At 42.3% G+C, this 22,296-nt stretch overlaps 2 protein-coding genes across 3 annotated transcripts in view; one reads left to right on the top strand and one right to left on the bottom strand.

The window, feature by feature from the left end:
• LOC109203633 (tripartite motif-containing protein 16-like) overlaps window positions 1-22,296 on the top strand; it is a 536,611-nt gene that overhangs the window by 334,256 nt on the left and 180,059 nt on the right. The window lies entirely within an intron of this gene.
• Window positions 4,871-6,248, bottom strand: LOC109199379 (uncharacterized). 2 transcript variants are annotated; one of them, XR_003216024.1, is made up of 3 exons: window positions 6,184-6,248; window positions 5,820-6,102; window positions 4,873-5,644 (listed from the first exon to the last, which is right to left on the bottom strand). XR_003216024.1 is itself a non-coding variant. In XM_025902547.1 (2 exons), exons 1-2 carry the CDS (start codon window positions 6,063-6,065, stop codon window positions 5,046-5,048), a joined length of 906 nt encoding a protein of 301 aa, XP_025758332.1. In that variant the 5' UTR covers window positions 6,066-6,241; the 3' UTR covers window positions 4,871-5,045. The 2 variants fall into 2 exon arrangements, 1 of the variants encoding a protein (XP_025758332.1); XM_025902547.1 differs by having other exon boundaries at window positions 4,871-5,705; window positions 5,820-6,241.

The following is a 22,296-nucleotide window of genomic DNA, read 5'->3' as shown; positions in this document are numbered from 1 at the left end:
ATACAGACACTAAATGATACAGGCCTGTATATTGTGGAGGATAGACAGACATTGCCCTGAGCTGTGTCTGGCAGGCAGAGCGTCTCCACAAATCTGATGCTTCTGATTTGGAGTAAATGAGCTGAGGGAGACACCTGGAATCTCGGCCTGGACACAAAGGGAATAAAATCAGCAGAGTTATAACAAGTGGTGATGTTGAATGATTGGCAAATAAACATCTCTTTTAATAATGGACAAAACTGGTTGAAATCGTTGCTCCAAAGCTTCTTTAGAAACTTGGCTTCAAAGAGGAAAACCCAAAGGTTTCCTTCTTCTCTCATACATAAAATACAGTTCTTAATCTTAGTAACATGAAAAACTATTTTGTTGTCTTGTTTTAAATGTGTTCTCTAAATGTGCCTTATCCAGTGTGTCCAACATGTTTTTTTTAAACATCGGTTGGACAGATGGACAAACACAAGCACAGCAGAGGAGATTGTTTGGGTAGACGTGGAGGACAAATGCTTTTTTATTCATGTTTTGCCTGGAAAGTCTGCAGACGTTTTAGTGTCTCATGAAGAATGTGAAGTTTCTCTTCAGCTCATTATCTCTGTAAATAAATAGGCTCCAAATGCAGAAAAAGAAATCCTCAAATTGCTCTTACTGTGGTGCTTAATGCTACAATTTATACTGGGATTTTTGACGGGATCAGAAATGATCAGCCTCTCTAGAGATGGTTTGGACCAGGGCTGGACTGGGATAAAAAATCAGCCCGGGCATTTTGACTAGAGACCCGCCCACCGGTATTACAGGTAAAGCCATAAAGCCTTTGAATGAAAACAAACGCTGTTGTGACAGTGATGTACACTGTCTTGTTGGTATATATGTATCTAATAAACTTAAACCTACACCATCCTCCCTGTTCTGGTATTCTAAACAGTACTTAGCCGAAACCTTGGTCGAGTTAACCTCCTGAACTATCTACAACATATGGTGGAAACCTGAAATTAAGACAGAGAAGACTAGAGGTGAGACATGACCATTACTGAATATTAAAAATAATAAATGACAGATTTAGTGATATTTTCATAAACTATTTATTTACCACATCAATAAACAGCATGGCAGGGCAAAATATTTTTTTTAGCATGTCAACCTTTAAAAAGTGAAAGGAGACAGAAAGACAGGTGAGAAGAATAAAACTTAATTGACTTTTTGATGGCATTTTACACACAGTACTGGTACAGTATCTAGAAAATGTGGGAAATACTGGCATCATATACAGTACTTATATCTGAAGAAATTATGTTGGGACCCTGAAAAAAATTACTATGTACAATAATGGATTTCTATACATTTTACATCACATGAAAACATTTGTTGTAAGATTCAGATAATTATTTGTTAAAAGCGAGACATTTTAAATGAGAATAAGAAAGAAATGTATTTCTTTGTGCCCCCCTTTCCCTGTTACAGTTTTTTCTGATTGCTTAAGCACATTTTTTGTAACTATTGGCTATTTTTGCAAAACTCTACACACAAATAAGAAAACCTGTCACCCAATTATCAAAACATTGTAGTTCTCTTGCAAAAGCAAACACAGCTAGATTAACTCTTCACACCTTCGTAAAAATGGTGTTTTCGTATCAAACAGTACACACAAGCCATCATCTACCAAGCACACAATGCGCCACCTGCACACTGATGGTATGAATACAAAACACATCTGGCTTTTGCTTTCTCTGTGTACAGATGTCAATTTGAGGTCACACTTTTGTCATAGTGTCATGTAAACATACAAGGATCCAAACTTCAAGTATTGGTGTTTATTCACACTCATCAAAACCAAGACAAAGTCAGAACACAAAATAGGAATTTCACAAAAAAAGGAAAAAAAAGACAATCAGCCTACATCATGTCGTCTTTCTGGGTCCGGCCACAAAATTTCGTCCACATCGCATGCGATATCCTCCAGTCCAAGGCACCGGGGAAAATATCTCCCTGAATGCCGTATCCAGGCCTGACATGATGCCTGGTCAATATCTCCACATGCCTCCTCCATTGCCTGTAAAAGGGCTACCTGTTGATGAGGATGACGGTCGTACACTTTCCAGCGCCAGGCAGAGAAGAACTCCTCGATGGGATTTAAGAATGGAGAGTATGGAGGGAGGTTGAGTGCCATGAAGGATGGGTGGTCTGTAAACCAGTTGCGGACCAAAGCAGCCCTATGGAAACATATCGGGTCTGCTCTGGTCTCTGAACAGTGAGCATGTCATGCAAGGTGTCCAGGAATGCAATAATGTGTGCAGTGTTGTATGGGCCTATGGTTGCATGATGGTGAGCAACACCATTTTGGCTTATAGCTGCACACATGGTTATGTTACCACCACGTTGTCCTGGGACATTGATGATGGCACGGTGTCCAATAATGTTCCTGCCACGTCTCCTGGTTTTACTGAGGTTAAAACCGGCCTCATCCACAAAAAGTAGCTCATGTCCCATTGCATCTGCTTCTAGTTCCATCACTCTCTGGACAAGACAAAACAAATGCAACACATCAGGCCCATGCACAGCACTACAGTATGCACTTCCAAATTCAGAACCAATGACACTAGCTTACCTCCACATAGTCATATCGCAGTTGCTTTACACGTTCTGTGTTTCTCTCGAAAGGAACTCTGTAAATTTGCTTCATTCTTATTCTGTGGCGCGCAAGTACACGACTTAGTGCAGAAATGCTTGCACTGTGTATATTTTGAAAGATGGTGTCATTATCAATTATGCGCTGCTGTATTTCGCGCAGTCTTATTGCATTATTGGCAATCGCCATGTTCACTATATGGTTCTCTTGCTCTGGAGTGAACATTCTGCCTCTGCCCCCAACATCTGGACGTCTAGCAATTCTGTGAAGTAACAATTTCAGTATTTTTGCATGTATGGTACTGTTGTGTTTCTCATTAGAGTATGGCAGTGCTACAAAGTACTTACCGATTCTCATTTCGAAATGTCCTAATGATGCCTGCCACAGTGTAGCGGCTCAGTTTAGGCTGGACCCGTTGGCCAGCTTCCCTCAGGGTCATCCCATGGTTGATGACATGGTCCACTATTGTAGCTCTGATGTCATCAGTTATTCTGTTTCTTACTCTTCTTACCCTTCCTCTTTCCCCTCCTCGTCCTCTTCTTGCTCCTCCACATCCTCTTCCTCCAACTTCTTCACCTCCACGTCCTCTTCCTCCAACTTCTTCACCTCCACGTCCTCTCCCTCGGCCTCCTCTGATTCTCACTCTTCTCATTCTTGCTGCTCCTTCCATTGTACTCCACATAGACAGCTTACCTGTGGCCTGTTTATAGTGCTTAGGCTGATTGCAAAGTGGACTAATTATCTAAGACAGTTTTCACATGTGAAAGTGTGCCAGACAGTTGGCAAAATAGTGTTAATGATAGCCATACATGTGTATAATTTTGCTAGGAGTGTGTTGGAAATTTGGTAATTGAGTGTAAGCAGTGAGTTGTGTCTACAGTTTTGCAAAGTGTGTGTTACAAAATGGCAAACTGAGTGCAAAGCAGTGTTTGTGCTTTTAGTTTTGCAAACTCAGTGAGTGGTTTTGCTATAAGTATTAATAGTTTTAGAAATTGTGCTATGGAAATCACAGTTAGGGTTTAAGCATTCAGAAAAAACTGTAATGTCCTACCTGGCCCCCCTGGCAAAACTTTGCTAGACCCGCCCCTGCACAGCTACCAACTGTCAGCTACTTAGAAAAAGGATCCTGGTGTTATTTGTCTCTCAGAAACAGTTCATAACTTCCCTTCAACTCATTCATGTCACCTAAAAGGTAAACCTGTTTCTCCATCACCTGTTCAGCTCTGATGATTCAGTAAGAACATCTCCTGGTTTCATCTTCATGTTTCCCTCTCACCAGATATCCAAACCGACATCATGACCAGCAGCGTTTACAGCTGTGACTCCAGCAAACATCAGCTGATACTAGAAAGTAATATTAAATAAATTCTAACAACAGCTTATCAGACTTAAACGTGCTGCTCTTGTTTAACGCCACATCCACTGCTTTCTTCGTTCTGGCGCAAAGTGGGAGATAAACAAACAAGAAAGACGGGACTTGCGACAGAAAAGCCAATCAGCTGATTGGGCCATCGGCCCACCGGGCATTTGCTCGGTGGGCCGATGGCCAGTCCAGCTATGGTTTGGACATACAGAGAGAGATATGTCAGACAAATGATGCTGAACACAGAGGAGGCCAAAGACAAAGTGCATGACTGTGGTGACGGAGGACATGCAGACTGAGGCAACATGTAAGCAAGTGCTTTCTGAAGTCAGATGAAGGCTGACCCGAATTTGGACACAAACTCAGTTTTTTAGTTTTTTTGTCTTCTTTTTTTATGAAGACAAAATTAGCTTTCACCTGAAAAATGCCAAACAGCAAATAGAACAATACTACATTCACAAACACACACACACACACACACACACACACACACACACACACCACGAAGGACATCTTTGTGTGAAGGACACAAAGATCAGCCATTTTCTGGTTACCTGCTGCAGTTCTGCTCCGCGGAGGTGATGGTTCAGACTATTTCAGCAGTTTCCCCAAATATTTTACAGACGCTAGGACACATTTCTCAATACTTCGGTCACTTTTGCAAAACTCTTCACACAATTCTCCTAACTGACCTTCAGCTTGGCAAAGCAGTTCATTTCACATTCAAAATGCACTACAACTACCAAAACGCTTTATTCAGGTCTCAAATAAACTCATTCTTCCAGAACACTAGCAAAGGTTGACAGCCGACAAACACACTTTGTCACCCACAAAACAATGACCTAAAAAACACTAACAACATGTAGCATTACATAGTGTTTTCTTGTGTAAAACAAGGACACATCTCCGTTTATAATTTCAATATATGTTACTGGAATGAATCAGACATCATGCAGAATTCGTTAATATTTGTTTATGTATTTTTATTTTTTTGCACTAAGTAATCCCAAAATACAAGAATTTGTATACACACCATCCACTGATACACATACAATAGTAATGCTAATCTACTCTGTCTTCTCCATTTGGCCACAGGTTCTCATCCACATCACATCTTATGTCATCTAGGGCAATACACCTAGGAAAGAATCTTCTGGCATGCCTGATCCATCCCTGGCAATCTTCTGCTGATATCTCCAGGCATCCAGCATTCATTGCATCCAGGAGGGACATTTGATCATGTGGATGATGGTCGTAAACCTTCCACCGCCATGAGGAAAAGAATTCCTCTATGGGGTTGAGGAATGGAGAGTAAGGTGGGAGGAAAAGAGACTCCATTCTGGGATGGGCTGCAAACCACTCGGTGACTGCACGGGAGTGATGAAATGCCACATCGTCCCATACAATTATAAATGTTGGCTGATTCCTTCTCTCCGCATCCCTTTCCTCACCTAGCACAACCCTTCCATAGAGATCATGCAGGAACGCAAGGAGCCGTTCAGTGTTGTATGGCCCAATTAGTGGTCTGTGTAACAGCAGTCCATCAGTGGATATTGCTGCGCGCATTGTGATGTTGGCACCTCTCTGGCCCGGGACATTCACTGTGGCTCTCTTCCCAATCACATTCCTCCCTCGTCGCCGTGCTTTGGCCAAGTTGAAACCTGCCTCATCCACAAAGATGAAAATGTGGTGTGTTTGCCTGCCTTCAATCTCCATGACTCTCTAACATAAATCCACAAGGCAACATAAGCTGTTACAGTAGTAAATTTGTAAAAATTGTCTTTGTGTGTGTTTGGTTTTGTTCAAAAACAGATCTGTATTTTATTGTGATCTTACCTGGACATACTGGTTCCTGAGTTGCTTGACATGTTCAGAGTTCCTCTCAAAAGGCACAGTGTACAACTGTTTCATCCTGACCTGATGTTTTTTCAGGACTCTAGAAATTGTTGTTATGCTTACACTGTGAATATTTGCGAAAGTAACGTTGTCTGCCAAGACTCTGTGTCTAATTTCAGTGAGTTTTATCCCATTGTTTCTGATGACCATATCAACAATGGCAGTTTCCTGCACATCAGTGAACATCCGTCCTCTCCCTCCTGTGTGAGGTAACCGTTGAGTCCTAAGCAGAAATGCAACAACAATTACACAAAAGCTTATTTACTTCTGAAATGTGCAAATGCCCTTGCAGAATACAAGTTACCTGTTGGTTTGCCGGAAAACTCTAACAATAGATGCCACTGTAGAGCGTTGCAGATTTGGCTGCACGCTCTGACCAGCCTCTCTCATTGAGTGACCATGATTTACTACATGATCAATTACAGTAGCTCTGATCTCATCTGAGACTACAGCTCTTGATCTTCCTCTTATTCTTCTTCCACCACGCATACATATTCCTCGCCCCCTCCCAGCCACGCTTCTTCCTCTTTCAGCCACTTCTCCATTTCTGGCTGGGTCCATGTTTACATCACAAAACAAACCTATTCAGCAGTAGTCTCCTTTTGTAATGAAATTGAAGGAGTAACACCTGTGTAGATGTTCATCTACAATGAGAATCAGCTGTGGCTGGTTAAACTGCATTTTTAGATTTAAAATATGTTTCAATAAAATATTGCTGTTGAATTTTGCTGTCTTATTCAGTTTTGCATTATGTTATTGTTTTGACCATAAGTTTAACAGTTTTGCAAACAGTATGTAAGTACATGCAAAATGTCCTGTACGTACAAAGATTTTTGGCAGTTGTTGTGTCTGAGTGAGAAAATAATTCATGAAATTTGAGAGATGTAGTCATTGAATGCATTTTGTGCCAAAACAATGATAACTGATCCTCAGTTTAGCCCACATAGACTTCTGTTGTGCTCACTGTGTGAGGAGTTTTGCAAAAGTGACCTACATATTGAGAAATGTGTCCTAGCGTCTGTAAAAAACTGTAACACTTCAAATAATCCAACTCAGATATTCAGCTTTCAGCATTTACTCTGCATTTTCTTAGGAAATGTGTTCTCTGATTTGCTTATTGTTTGTTTAACATCCTCTGGTTTTCCACCTTGGATCCTGTCACAGCTGTCACAGAGTGAGAGCGTTCAGCTTTGCAGTTTCTACATTTTTATCACTTTAAATGGTGACACATTTGAAATGTTAACAAATGACTCAGTCTGTATCCTGCAGCCTGCATGAATGAAAGAATGGACACCAGAGTGTAACAGTCACAGCATGAACTCAGGAGGGGTCAGAGGTTATCAACCATCGCTATGACAACCAGTCGCTCATCTGAGTTTCTCAACATCTGAACATAAAGTGAAAATATTCTGATCATTTTCAGCTCTGTGTTTGAACAATAACTTAATAACTTAACAAAAAAATGCTTCTTTCTTTTACTGGGCCTCTGTGCATTTCATATGTTCACATCTATTCATTTGGTCAGAAATCTGACTTCATTACACCATTTGATTATTTTATGAATGCAGATACCTCTTTGATTACAGTTTTTTCTGATGGCTTGAGCACATTTTTTGTAACTATTGGCTATTTTTGCAAAACTCTACACACAAATAAGAAAACTCTTCACCCAATCAGCAAAACATTGTAGTTTTCTTGTAAAAGCGAATAACCTTTGCTTAACTCTCCACACCTTTGTAAAAATGGTATTTTCGTATCCAACAGTTAACACAAGCCATCATATTAATAAGCACACAATGCACCAACTACACACTGATGGTATGAATGAAAAACACACCTGGCTTTTGCTTTCTCTGTGCACAAGGTAGGCTATGTCAGTTTGAGCTCATACTTTTGTCATAGATCCGTAAGCATAGAGGGATCCAAACTTCAAGTACTGGTGTTTATTCACACACATCAAAACAAACACAAGTGTTTATTTCCAAGTCAAAACGAAATAGTAATTTCACTGAGGAAAAAAAAGAAATCAGTCTACATTGTGTCATCTCTGTGGATCTGGCCACAAAATTTCGTCTACATCACGTGAAATGTCCTCTAGTCCAGCGGTCCCCAACCTTTTTTGTGCCACGGACCGGTTTATGCCAGACAATATTTTCACGGACCGGCCTTTAAGGTGTCGCGGATAAACACAACAAAATAAAACTAGTACCGGTACCAAAAACAAAAGAAGATTTATTCATAACACACGTGAAAAGACCCAGGAAAAGCGAGTTAACGATAAAAACGATAACAAAATAACGCTGAAAACCGATAAAAACCCTGAAAACCATACATTTCACACCTGAGCCTCAACTCTCGCGGCCCGGTACCAAACAACTCACGGGCCGGTACCGGTCCGAGGCCCGGGGGTTGGGGACCGCTGCTCTAGTCCAAGGCACAGGGGAAAATATCTTCTGGAATTTTACATCTATGGTATTGTTGTGTTTCTCATTAGCATGGCAGTGCTACAAATCTTAGTGCAAAGTGACTGTACTAACCGACTCAATGTGACAAAATGTCCTTATGATGCTTGCTACAGTGTAGCGGCTCAAGTTAGGCTGAACCCGTTGGCAAGCTTCCCTCAGGGTCACTCCATGGTTGATTACATGGTCCACTATTGTAGCTCTGATGTCATCAGCAATTCTATTTCTTACTCTTCTTACCCTTCCTCTCCCCCCTCCTCGTCCTCCTCTCCCCCCTCCTCGTCCTCCTCTCCCCCTCCTCGTCCTCCTCTTGCTCCTCCTTGTCCTTGTCGTCCTCTTCGTCCTACTTCTTCACCTCCACGTCCTCTTCCTCGGCCTCCTCTACGTCTCACTCTTCCTGCTCCCTCCACTGTACTCCACACACACAGCTTACCTGTATTATAGTGCATAGGCTGATTGCAAAGTGAACTAATTATCTAAAGACGTTTTCACATGTGACAGTGTGCCAGACAGTTGGCAAAATAGTGTAAATAATGGCCTTAAATGTGTATAGTTTTCACATTGCCGGCAATAAGTCGGACTCGTTCCTGGTGGGTGATGGGCTCCGCCAGGGCTGCCCTTTGTCACCGGTTCTGTTCATAATTTTTATGGACAGGATTTCTAGGCGCAGCCAAGTGGCGGAGGGCTTTCGCTTCGGTGGCCTCAGAATCTCATCTCTGCTTTTTGCGGATGATGTGGTTCTGTTGGCTTCATCAGGTGAGGGCCTCCAGCTCGCACTGGAGCGGTTCGCAGCCGAGTGTGAAGCAGCGGGAATGAGGATCAGCACCTCCAAATCTGAGGCCATGGTTCTCAGCCGGAAAAGGGTGGAGTGCCCACTCCGGGTCGGGGATGAGTTCCTGCCCCAAGTGGAGGAGTTCAAGTATCTCGGGGTCTTGTTCGCGAGTGATGGGAGAAGGGAGCCGGAGATCGACAGACGGATTGGTGCTGCGGCTGCAGTGATGCGGAGGCTGCACCGGTCCGTCGTGGTGAAGAGGGAGCTGAGTGTAAAAGCGAAGCTCTCAATTTACCGATCGTTCTACGTCCCTACCCTCACCTATGGCCACGAGCTGTGGGTAGTGACCGAAAGAACGAGATCGCGGATACAAGCGGCAGAAATGAGCTTCCTCCGAAGGGTGGCTGGCCTCTCCCTTAGAGATAGGGTGAGAAGTTCGGCCATCCGGGAGGGGCTCAGAGTAGAGCCGCTGCTCCTCCACATCGAAAGGAGCCAGTTGAGGTGGTTCGGGCATCTGACAAGGATGCCTCCTGGGCGCCTCCTGGGTGAGGTGTTCCGGGCATGTCCCACCGGGAGGAGGCCCCGGGGCAGACCCAGGACACGCTGGAGAGATTATATCTCTCGGCTGGCCTGGGAACGCCTTGGTGTTCCCCCGGATAAGCTGGAGGAGGTGGCTGGGGAGAGGGAGGTCTGGGCTTCTCTGCTTAGGCTGCTGCCCCCGCGACCCGGCCTCGGATAAAGCAGATGAAGATGGATGGATGGATGGATGGTGTATAGTTTTGCTAGGAGTGTGTTGATCCTTTGCAAATTGAGTGTAAAGGAGTGAGTTGTGTTTACAGTTCTGCAAAAAGAGTGCTGTGCAGTGGATTGTAGCTACAGGTTTGCAAAGTGTGTGTTACAAAATGGCAAACTGAGTGCAAAGCAGTGTTTGTGCTTTTAGTTTTGCAAACTCAGTGAGTGGTTTTGCTATAAGTATTAATAGTTTTAGAAATTGTGCTATAAGAATCACAGTCAGGGTTTATGTCACAGTCCGGCTGGAGGCCGACTGCATGTATTATGAAAAGGACCCAAAATGCAGACTCCAAAGAACAGGGAGCAAAGCGTGAATGTTAACAAAAGGCGAGCCGTTTAATGTGGCTGGTAAAAGGTACAAACAAAAGGCAAGGCAAACTGAAGCAAACTTAACACCAACCTAAACTGGGAAATCTAAACAAACAATAAGAAAAACCTAGACAAGAAACTTGGAGGCGAGGCATGGGAAACATTGCGTGGACAACAGACGACCTGACAATGACATTCAGAAAACAGAGGACTTAAATACACACATGAGGTGATCAGGGGAAGTGGAGACACATGAGGAAACAGCTGACTAGGATAAACATAATGATGCACAGGCAAGAGTAAAACTAACCACATGAACACAGAACACAAGACCCCTTTTCAAAATAAAACAGGAAACATGAGACAGACATGATAATACAAACTTGATAGCATAAGACACCCAGCATAAACACAAAGGGGCAAGGGAGATTTCACAGGGGTTGAAAACACAAGTGGGAACTAATAAGCAAATGAACATAGGAAACCTAATGAGCTTAAACCTACTATAAACATCAGAGTGAACTAAAACTCAAAACACTGGGTCATAAGAACCAGGATCGTGACAGTTTAAGCATTCAGAAAAAACTGTAAATGTGTGAAAACACAGATGATGAACACTTTTCTCTTGGCTGTCAGATCTCATATACAGCACATAAATATGTTTCTCTCTCAGAGTTGAATGAGCATGCCCAGCCATACAGAGGGGCCTCCTGAAGGCTGCAGTGGGAGTCTGCCAGGCCAGGACTGTGTGGGACCAAGTACAACAGCTCAGCACATCATTATGGTAAAAAACAGAGTTTTTGCATGTGTTGCTACAGCACTGCAGACATTTATGAAACTGTGTGATAATCTGGGATGTTGTGTTATCTGCAGTTTGTTTTTCTCTCCTCTTCTGAGCTCAGGTTGGGTTCTGCTCACTCTGGGGTGGAGTCAGTTTCCAGCACTGGTCAGTGCACACCTGCACTCCATCGAGTAGTAACGAAGCCACTTTTTCTTACTTGTTTTTTTTTGTTGTTGTTGTTGGGTTTTTTTTGGGGGGGGGGTTTAGCTTTTCTGCATTAACCCTGTTTTTCCCTTCTTTCCAGTGCACCAGTCTCTTTACCTGGTTTCTCCAGGGCTCGTGCCTGGACGCTCACCACCTCCCTCCCCTCCTGGACTCCATTCTTTCTCTGTCACATGGTACCTCTGTATCCAGCATCCTTTAGCAGATCTACATGGACAGTAAACAGAGGCTGATCCCTATGTGATTAACGTAGGTGAAGCTCTGGGAATATCTGAAAGTTTATTTTTCCCCTTGTGGTGAAAACTGGACATTTTGCGTATCTTTAAAAACTAAAATGAGAAATCTTATCTTAATGTTTCAAAGAAACATAATTTGCTGTGTGTGATTAACCCAGATCCAGGGACTGAATTCACTGGGTGAGATATTCTGTGTCAGACTGGTCTTGTGATTGTTGTTGTTTCTTACACACAGAGGAGTCATAACAATATCATTTACATCAATAATAATTTATTTGGAAACTTATATCAAACAGTGCATTATTCCTTTACAGTACTATTCCTGCACTCTATGTTTCCACAGGACACATATTAATGCATTCCATGTGTAAAATTATGCTTTACATTTTAACTAGTTAATACTCGCTTCAGTTGTTTGTCTCAAAATTGACCTTGGCACTCACCCACGCTGCGCTGTGTGTGGCTAATAGCCGTGGCTTTAAGGAGCTGAATTTCACTGACAGTCAAAGGTCTCTGGCTGATTTAAAGCTAGTTTTCTCTTCCTGTGCGGATGCCCCTTAAAGTGGGCATGAAACACTACACATAAAAAGGCAAATGTACATTGTGGATCCCTGCTCTCAAAAACTGACAAAGATGAATTTAAGAAATAAGTGTTTAAAGTTTTTAAAATAAGTTTAGCTCCAAGTGGGAAAATGTAACTGTTAGCTGTAATGTTCAGGTTTGTAAAACACTTTATAAATGAGGACTGTGTGGAGGAGAGTCTGAGTGACTCAACCAACACACAAGCGTTTCCTCGCCAAGCCAATAACAACAACAATATACACAAAAACACATTTGTGTCCTTTGATAGCTATTTATAGTGTGTAATCTTTATCATGGTGTTAACTGTAGTCGGTCTTTCCTGAGTAATGTGATCGTAAAATATAATGATGTAGTTACAGGGTGAGGCTGGAATATTTCTGACATAAAACACAATTAAACATATTTACTTTGAACCTTTGATGCTAACAGCTAACTCACCAGGATAATACATTCAACTGTCGAATACTCGTTGTTGTGTTGTCAGTAAAAAAAAATAAAAAACTTCACACAACATCTCAGTGGCACTACCTGTGTGTGTGTGTGTGTGTGTGTGTGTCTTCTTACCTAACAAGGACGGGATTCTCCTGGGAGCTCCACTCTCTCCTGAACACACCTGACAACCACCTGTGAATCAGCTGTGAATCACCTGTGAATCACCTGTGGATCAGCTGGGACCTGACTTTCAGTCTTTGCCTGAGGGCGTCTGTAGGTGCCAGACGTCTGCTTTCTATTTTTATTCACGATTAGGTTCATGTTTGTTTTATAATTCATAGATTCGTTACGTAATTCATCTTTTCAGGATTAATAAATTTGTAAATGTATATTGTGTTTACATAAAGTAATGAAATGTCACTGTTTGGGATTAGAATCTAAAGGATGTGCTTTAGTTTAAGTATGTAAGTGCATGTTTCAGAATGTCCCACTGGCTCCTCCTGCTGGATTGTTTACCAAACTAGCATCATTAATCAGAGAGTTTATTTGGAACAAGAAGCATCCCCGCATTCGCTTGTCTTTGTTGTATCTTCCCTTTGATACAGGGGGGTTGACATGCCCCAATTTTTACTGGTACTATCTGGCTATTCAACTAAGGACAATAATGTTTTATTTTTCATCCCAAAATATCCCGTCATGGGTGGGGATGGAAGCAAATTCTCTTAAAATGCCATTAAATTTGTACTTAGACTCTGCACAGCCAAAACAATTAAAGAAAGAAACAAATAATCCTATAGTCCGAAATATGATTGAAGTTTGGTTTACAATAAAAGAAATGATGAATATTAAGAATAATCTCTCTCAGTTTAGTCCTATTTGGGGAAATGCCTTATTTGTACCAGGGAATTTGGACGCAGGGTTCCAGGGTTGGGCAGAAAAAGGTGTTAGGAAAGTGGGTGATCTTTTTTGTGATGGAATAATGGTTTCATTTGAGGATTTAGTTTCAAAATTTAAAATCCCCCCAAAACACTTCTTTAAGTATTTACAGATTAGAAGCTTCATTTTTTCCATGCAAAATCAGTCTCTCAACGTTCCCCAGTTAAGTAAGTTAGAGGAGTTAATGGTGAAAAAAGGTGGTAATAAAGGTTTAATTTCAACATTCTATAACTGGATTGTCTCTGCCTCTCCAGAAACATCAGTTTCTAAGTTAGAAGCTTGGAGAAAGGACCTAAATATTAATATTTCTGAGGAGACATAGAATAGCATAGAATAGAATAGAATAGAATAGAATAGTATAGAATAGAATAGAATAGAATAGAATAGAATAGCTTTTTATTGTCACTGTTACAAGAACAGTGAAAGGCAGTTTGGCATCTCTCCATGTGTGTGAAGCACACAATAGCGTAAGTATTTACACAATAACAGACAAATTTACATTTACACAAGAAAGATATGTACAAGTTATACATACACCTGCAAACATACACGCACATACATACATATATGTATATATACATATCTGCATCCGTACATACATACACACACATATTTCCACATACACGCTTACATCTATATACATACACATACATGCCATCTAACTAGCAGGTGCATTGAGAGGTGCAGTGTGATCAGTGATATTGCACATTGAGTGTGTGGGGGGGGATGATATTGCACATTGAGTGGGGGGGGGGGGGGGGGGGGGGGGGTGCTGTTGGAACTATACTAAATAAGGTTATAATAAATACAGTTTTAAAGAGGTAGGGGTGTTGGTTGCATTGAAGTATAAACAGAAATATGATTTATAAATAAGGTGTAATGTCCATGAGTGTTGGCAGTGCAGTTATCCTCCAGTCAGGGTGGAGGTAGGGCATGTTTGACAGCCTGTGGGTAAAAATTTCTGTTGAGTCTGTTTGTCTTCGACCTGATGGACCTGTAGTGTTTACCAGAGGGAAGGGGGGAAAAAGTGAGTGTCCAGGGTGCGAGGGGTCTTTGATGATGATGCTGGCTTTCTGCTGAAGTCTGCCAGTATAGATGTCTCTGAGGGGGGTTAGTGAAGTGCCGATTGCCCGCTCTGCTGCCCTCACCACCCGCTGCAGTTTCCTCTTGTCCTCCGCAGTGCAGCAGTTGAACCAGAGTGTGGAGCAGTAAGTCAGAAGGCTCTCAATGGTGGAGCGGTAGAAGTTTACTAGCAGTCTTTGGGGTAATTGGGCCTGACGTAGTTTCCTGAGGAAGTACAGCCTTTGTTGTGCTTTCCCTACCTGGTGGGAGATGTTTGTGGACCAGGTAAGGTCGGCCGAGATGTGGACTCCGAGGAACTTAAAGCTTTCTACCCTTTCTACCTCCTCCCCATCAATGTAGAGGGTAGAGTGCTCAGATCGCTTTGTTCTTCTGAAGTCGATTACCATCTCCTTGGTCTTGGCTGTGTTCAGATGCAGGTTGTCGTCGTCACACCATTGCTTCAGATGCTGAACCTCCTCTCTGTAGACTGAATCATTGTTGTTGTCGATCAGTCCTATGACAGTGGTGTCATCAGCAAATTTTATAATGGTGTTACTGGTGTGGATTGGGGAACAGTCATGGGTGAAAAGTGAGTATAAGAGGGGACTGAGGACACACCCCTGTGGGACACCCACATTCAGAATGAGGGTGGAGGAGGTGTGCTCTCCCATTCTTACGTTCTGGGGTCTGTTGCTCAGGAAGTCCAGTATCCAGCTGCACAGTGAGCTGCTGAGTCCTAAGTTGCTTAGTTTATTAACCAGTTTGTGGGGTTGAACTGTATTGAAGGCAGAGCTGAAGTCCACAAACAGCATTCTCACATAGGTGTTACTACAGTCCAGGTGTGTGAGGGCTGTGTGAAGAGCTGTTATTATGGCATCCTCTGTCGACCTGTTTGCCCTGTATGCAAACTGGTATGGATCGAGGTCTGCAGGGATGGCAGCTTTAATGTGTGACATGATGAGCTGTTCAAAACATTTGGCAATTATGGGTGTTAAAGCAACTGGACGATAGTCATTCAAGCAGCTCACTGTGTTCTTCTTGGGCACTGGAACGATGGTGGCTGACTTAAGGCAGGATGGTACTACAGACTGTAGCACTGAGAGGTTGAAGATGGTGGTGAAAACCTCTGCTAGTTGGTCTGCACATGCTTTAAGCACTCTACCGGCTACACCATCAGGACCAGCTGCTTTCCTCGCATTGACTCTGCGCAGTGTGGCTCTGACCTGGTGCTGCTCCAGCTGGATGGGAGCGTCGTCCCTCTCTGAAACAGCAGGATGGGTGATGGTGTCCCTGTTTTCTTGGTCAAAGCGGGCGAAGAAATGGTTTAGGGTGTCAGGTAAAGTGATGTCTGGGGAGTTGGTTTGTGTGCAACTGTCTTTGTAGCCAGTGAGTGTCTTGATCCCCTGCCACATGTTTCTGGAGTTCTTTGTGTCAAAGTGTTCCTCGATGCGCTGTTTGTATTTGCGCTTGGCTTCTGTTAGGCAAGGCAAGGCAAGGCAAGTTTATTTATATAGCACAATTCAACAACAGGGTGATTCAAGGTGCTTTACAGAAACATTGAAAACAACAGATAAAAAACATGATTTAAAATTGATTAAGACGAGCAAGCAAACAAACAAACAAACAAACAGTATATAAAATCAAAAATCAAAACAGTAGATAAAATCAAATCAGTAGATAAAATCAAAACAGTAGATAAAATCAGGACAGTAGATAAAATCAGTAGTTAAAATGTAAATTTTGAAATTTAAGCTTAAAAGTGTGGATTTGGTGTTTTATTCAAATGCAGCTGAGAACAGGTGAGTCTTCAACCTGGATTTAAATAAACTGAGTGCTTCAGCTGATCTGAGGCTTTCTGGGAGTTTGTTCCAGATATAAGGAGCATAAAAGCTGAATGCAGCTTCTCCGTGTCTGGTTCTGACTCTGGGAACTGATAAAAGACCGGATCCAGATGACCTGAGAGATCTGGAAGGTTCATACTGGGTCAGGAGGTCACTGATGTATTTTGGTCCTAAACCATTCAGAGCTTTATAGACCAGCATCAGAACTTTAAAGTCTATCCTCTGACGGACAGGCAGCCAGTGTAAAGACCTCAGAGCTGGACTGATGTGGTCCACTTCTTTGGTCTTAGTGAGGACTCTAGCAGCAGAGTTCTGAATGAGCTGTAGTTGTCGGACTGATTTTTTAGGTAGACCTGTAAAGATGCTGTTACAGTAAGATGAATGCATGGACTAGTTTTTCCAGGTCCTGTTGAGACATCAGATCTTTTATCCTTGAAATATTCTTGAGGTGATAGTAAGCTGACTTTGTTATTGTCTTAATGTGTTTTTCTAAGTTTAGGTCTGCATCCATCACTACACCCAAATTTCTCGCCTGGTTTGTGGTTTTTAGGTGTATAGATTGAAGTTCTCTGGTGACCTGTAATCGTTTTTCTTTGGCACCAAAGACTATTACCTCAGTTTTGTTTTTGTTTAGCTGGAGAAAATTGTGGCACAACCAGTCATTAATTTCCTCAATGCATTTACCAAGAGCCTGTACAGGGCCTCGGTCTCCTGGTGACATTGTGATATATATTTGTGTGTCATCTGCATAGCTATGATAGTTTATTTTGTTGTTCTTTATAATCTGTGCCAGTGGGAGCATGTAAATGTTGAACAGAAGGGGTCCCAAGATGGAACCTTGGGGAACTCCACATGTGATACTTGTCTGCTCAGATGTGAAGTTACCTATTGATACAAAGTATTTCCTGTTTTCTAAGTATGTTTTGAACCAGTTTAGTACAGTTCCTGAAAGACCTGCCCAGTTCTCCAGTCGTTTGAGTAATATGTTGTGGTCAACTGTATCAAATGCTGCACTGAGATCCAGTAAAACTAAGACTGACATTTTTCCACTGTCTGTATTCAGACATATGTCATTAAACACTTTGGTCAGAGCGGTTTCAGTGCTGTGGTTCTGTCTAAAACCTGACTGGAAGGCATCATAGCAGTTATTCTGTGTTAAGAAGTAATTGAGCTGTTGAGAAACTGCTTTTTCAATGATCTTACTTAAAAATGGGAGATTTGAGATCGGCCTGTAGTTATTCATTTGTGTCTTGTCAAGATTGTCCTTTTTCAGTATAGGTTTAATTACAGCAGTTTTTAGTGATTCTGGAAACACACCTGACATTAAAGAAAAGTTTACGATCTGTAACAGGTCTGACTCCAAAGTCTTTGAGACCTTTTTGAAAAAACTTGTTGGCAGGACATCTAAACAGCAAGAGGAGGAGTTCAGTTGACCTAAGATGTCCTCCAGGTCTTTGCTGTTAATAGGGTGAAACTGTTTGATGGTGTTTAAGCAGTTTTTCGGTGGACACAGTACATATCCTGGATCTGCTGTTGATGTACCAATTGCTTGTCTAATCTTTTGGATTTTTTCTGTGAAGAATTTGGCAAAGTCATTGCAGACCATGGTCGAATGAAGTTCAGCTGCCACTGACACAGGAGGGTTTGTTAGCCTGTCAACTGTAGAAAATAAGACCCGAGCATTATGACTGTTTTTGGTGATGATGTCAGAGAAGTAGGACTTCCTTGCACTCCTCAGTTGTAAATTATAATTGTGAAGTTTCTCTTTATAGATGTCATAATGAACCTGGAGGTTTGTTTTTCTCCATCTACGCTCAGCTTTCCTACACTCTCTTTTTTCTTTTTTCACCAGTGTGGAGTTTCTCCATGGAGACTTTTTCCTTCCAGAGATGACCTTCACCTTAATGGGAGCAATAGTGTCCATTACATTTAACATTTTAGCATTGAAGCTGGTGACGAGCTCATTGACTGAACCTCTGGACAGGTCAGGTGTTAATGGGAAGACCTGGTTAAAGATCTCACTACTGTGTTCAGTTATACACCGTTTTGTGATCACTGCTGTTGACGTATTTGTGTGGGCTAAAATTTTACTTTCAAAGAAAACACAGTAATGATCAGACAGGCCCACATCAGACACTGTAACCTTTGAAATGCTCAGGCCCTTGGAGATCAGTAGGTCAAGAGTGTGTCCTCTATTATGTGTGGCCTCTGTTACATGCTGAGTCAGCCCAAAGTTGCCCAGAGTGTTACTCAGGTCTTTAGTCCCTTTGTCCTGAGGGTTGTCCACATGGATGTTAAAATCCCCAACAATAATTACACAGTCGAAATCAACACAGATCACAGACAGCAGTTCACTGAGGTCATTAAAAAAGTCTGTGCAGTATTTGGGAGGCCTGTAAACATTAAGAAACACAACTTTGGATGGGGCCTTCAGCTGTAAAGCCACATATTCAAAAGACTGAAAACTTCCAGGAGATAGCTGCTTACATTGAAATGATTCATTAAACAAGACAGCAACCCCTCCTCCTCTCCTGCTCACCCTGGCCTCACTGATAAAACTGTAGTTAGGAGGGGTCAACTCGATGAGAACAGCTCCACTGTTACTTTGGTCCAACCAAGTTTCAGTTAAAAACATAAAATCAAGGCTGTGCTCGGTGATTAAATCATTAATTAAAAATGTTTTCCCAGCTAAAGATCTAGCTAAAGATCTTTTATGCCTTTAACCAGAGATTGGCGTGCCTCTTTGTAGACTTGTTGGTCTCCTGATTTGAAGGCGCTGTCACGTGCTCTTAGTAGGGCTCTCACCTCACTGTTGAGCCATGGCTTCTGGTTTGGGAACACTTTAACAGTCTTTGTTGTTGTTGTTACGCTCTCAGTACAGAAGCTGATGTATGAGAGTACGGCAGATGTGTGGCCCTCCAAGTCTGATCCTTCTGCAAATACACTCCAATTCGTGTTATCAAAATAGTCTTGTAGAGCTGTGGTGGCTTCTGTGGTCCACACTCTTACTGATTTTTCAGATGGTTCTTGTCTTTGAATTAGAGGTTTATAAGCAGGAATCAGGGACAGAGAGAGATGATCAGAGAGTCCGAGATGAGGCAGGGGGGTGGCCTTGTAAGCATCTGGGATGTTGGTGTGGACCTGGTCTAGTGTGTTGTTTTCCCTCGTCGGAAAGCTCACGTTTTTAAAGAATCCAGGCAGGACAGATTTCAGGTTTGCGTGGTTAAAATCTCCTGCCACGATCACAGCGCAGTCCGGGTGCGTTGTTAGCTGTTTATTAATGGAGCGCTGGAGTAGCTCCATGGCTGACTTAGCATTAGCTTGCGGCGGCACATAAATTGCTATTATTGTGATCGCTGTGAGCTCTCTCGGCAAGTAGAAGGGTCTGCACTAAACCATCATGTATTCTATGTCTGGGCAGCAGTGAACGACTTTAACTGTGTTGTTGGTGCACCAGTTATTGTTTACAAACACTAGCAGACCTCCCCCGCGTTTCTTACCGGACTCTTTGTTCCTGTCCGCTCTGAACGTAGCGTGGCCCGCTAGCTCAAGCGCAGTGTCTGGGGTAAAAGAGTCCAGCCAAGTCTCTGTGATGATCATAACACAGTAATCCAGACAGCGTGAGGTGATCCGCAGTCGTAGCTCATCCATCTTGTTATTTAGTGACCGTGAGTTGGTGAGGAAGAGACTCGGAATAGCCGGTCCGTGTGGGTTAGCACGTAGCCTAGCCTTCAGCCCCGCTCTCTTCCCTCTCTTCTGTTTCCTGTGCCTCCGTCGCCTACGCCACTTCAGCGGTGGTATGGTGAAATTAGAGTCGGTGACCCTCCGGATCCCAGGGGGAATTGAGTCCCAGTCATTGTCAGCAAAGGTGTGCAGGTTTTTGTGGTTTAGAACCGCAAGCAGTTCAGTTTTACTATACTGCATATGTGCTCCTGCATATCGGAGTAAAAGTGAAACAAAAATACACAAAAGAAAAAGAAAAAAGCTAAGTTGAGGAGAGCGCCGGGCCGCTGCGACTGCTCGCGCCGCAGGGGCGATTGTGGCTCAAGAGTTGGGAGTTCGCCTTGTAATCGGAAGGTTACCGGTTCGAGCCCCGGCTTGGACAGTCTCGGTCGTTGTGTCCTTGGGCAAGACACTTCACTCGTTGCCTACTGGTGGTGGTCAGAGGGCCCGGTGGCACCAGTGTCCGGCAGCCTCGCCTCTGTCAGTGCGCCCCAGGGTGGCTGTGGCTACAATGTAGCTTGCCATCACCAGTGTGTGAATGCGTGTGTGAATGGGTGGATGACTGGATATGTAAAGCGCTTTGGGGTCCTCAGGGACTATTAAAGCGCTATATAAATACAGGCCATTTACCATTTGCCATCTTGAAACAAGAATGTTGGATGTTGACATGGAAGTCAATTTGCTTAAAATCACAAAAACAATCGATTAATAGTAACTTAAAGTTATTACAATACAATTGGATCATGCAAACATAAGTAAAACCGGTGAAATTGAACAAATATAATAACAGAATTCCAGATACATGTTTTAAATGTGGAGAAGCCCGTGGAACATTTTTCCACTGTATATGGGAATGCAGAATTGTCCGTGCATTTTGGCAGGAGGTGATGAACAAAATAAACCAAATTTTAAATACAAAGATTGCTTTAGATGCAGAAATGTTGCTATTACGTGTGTATTCTAAAAATCTTAAACAAAGAGTCCATCAAATTGAGTTTATGGATTATTGTACATTACAGGCAAAACGTATGATTGCATTAAATTGGAAAAAATCAGATCCTCCTGCTATTGGTGCTTGGATAAATTCTTTGGCACAATGTATGGCAATGGAAAGGATAACGTATTTTCTCAAAGACAAGTTAACATATTTTGATGAGATTTGGAAGCCATTTAAAAACTTTATAAAAGAAGTAAACATCGGACAACCCCTGCAGGAGTGTGGATGAGGGGGAAAATTGTTTAATATGCGTTAGCTATTTCTATTGTCTTTTTTTTTCTTTCTTTTTTTGTTTCTTTCAATAAGTATAAATGTCACATATTGTACAAATGTATACATATTTTATGTGGGTTTTTTTTTATCTTGTTTGATGGAGGTTTGGAAGAGAGCAGGGTGGGAGGTGTGTGTGTGGGGGGGGGGGGGGGGGGGGGTTCCTATTACTGCAGGATATTACTGGAAAATAAACCTTTGTATGCTGTTGCAAAAAGCAATAAAAATATTGTTTAAAAAAAAGTATGTAAGTGCAAAGGGCAGCTGGAAAAGCTGTGTGATTGGAAAGAGGAGAAGCATGGACAGAGAGGTTAGGAGTCTCATGAGTCACGAGGATGCTCTGTGACTACTTTCTGGAAGTCTGAGAAAAGTCACTTGGATAGAAAGAGTTCCACCTGAAAGGGTCCAAGAGGAAGCCATGATCTACAGGAAAACATAAAAAATGTTTTTTTCCACTTGGAAAAGTTCAGGGTCAGGTGAAATTAATGGCTGATTCATGTTTGTTGAATGGAAGAATTAAATGAAATATTTAATTTGTCATTAAAGTGAAAGCAAAGTGTTTCATAGGTATTTGTACTGTTGGTAAAATGCTTATGAGAGCAGAGAAGGTTTGGGGAAAAGAGACTTAGAAACTCCTTTGACGGCCTTTTGTGAATCGATTAGAAGTTTTCACTGTTCACTAATCAGCCAAGTCAGTCACACCACTTTAAAGTGAGATCGTCTGTTGGGTTGTGACGTTGTCTCATTCAAAATTAAATTGTGAGGTGAAAGTAGGTTTAAACACTTCCTGTGTTCATCTCAGAGGAAGTCCCACACAGTACCAAGAGCTTTGTAATCAGAAACAACTTCACATTCAACTAACGAACCACTAAGAGCATCGTGGTGCTTATATGGAAGAAGATAATGTGTTTGTACCTTTTGGTTTTTGTGTTCCTGTTTCTAGAATGAAAGTTTGCTGCTGTGCTGCCCTCACGACACGTGACCATGTGAAGCTAGACAG

Source organism: Oreochromis niloticus, linkage group LG3, assembly GCF_001858045.2.
Source record: "Oreochromis niloticus isolate F11D_XX linkage group LG3, O_niloticus_UMD_NMBU, whole genome shotgun sequence".
Classification (NCBI taxonomy): Eukaryota; Metazoa; Chordata; class Actinopteri; order Cichliformes; family Cichlidae; genus Oreochromis; species Oreochromis niloticus.
This window is presented reverse-complemented; position numbering and strand designations above follow the sequence as displayed.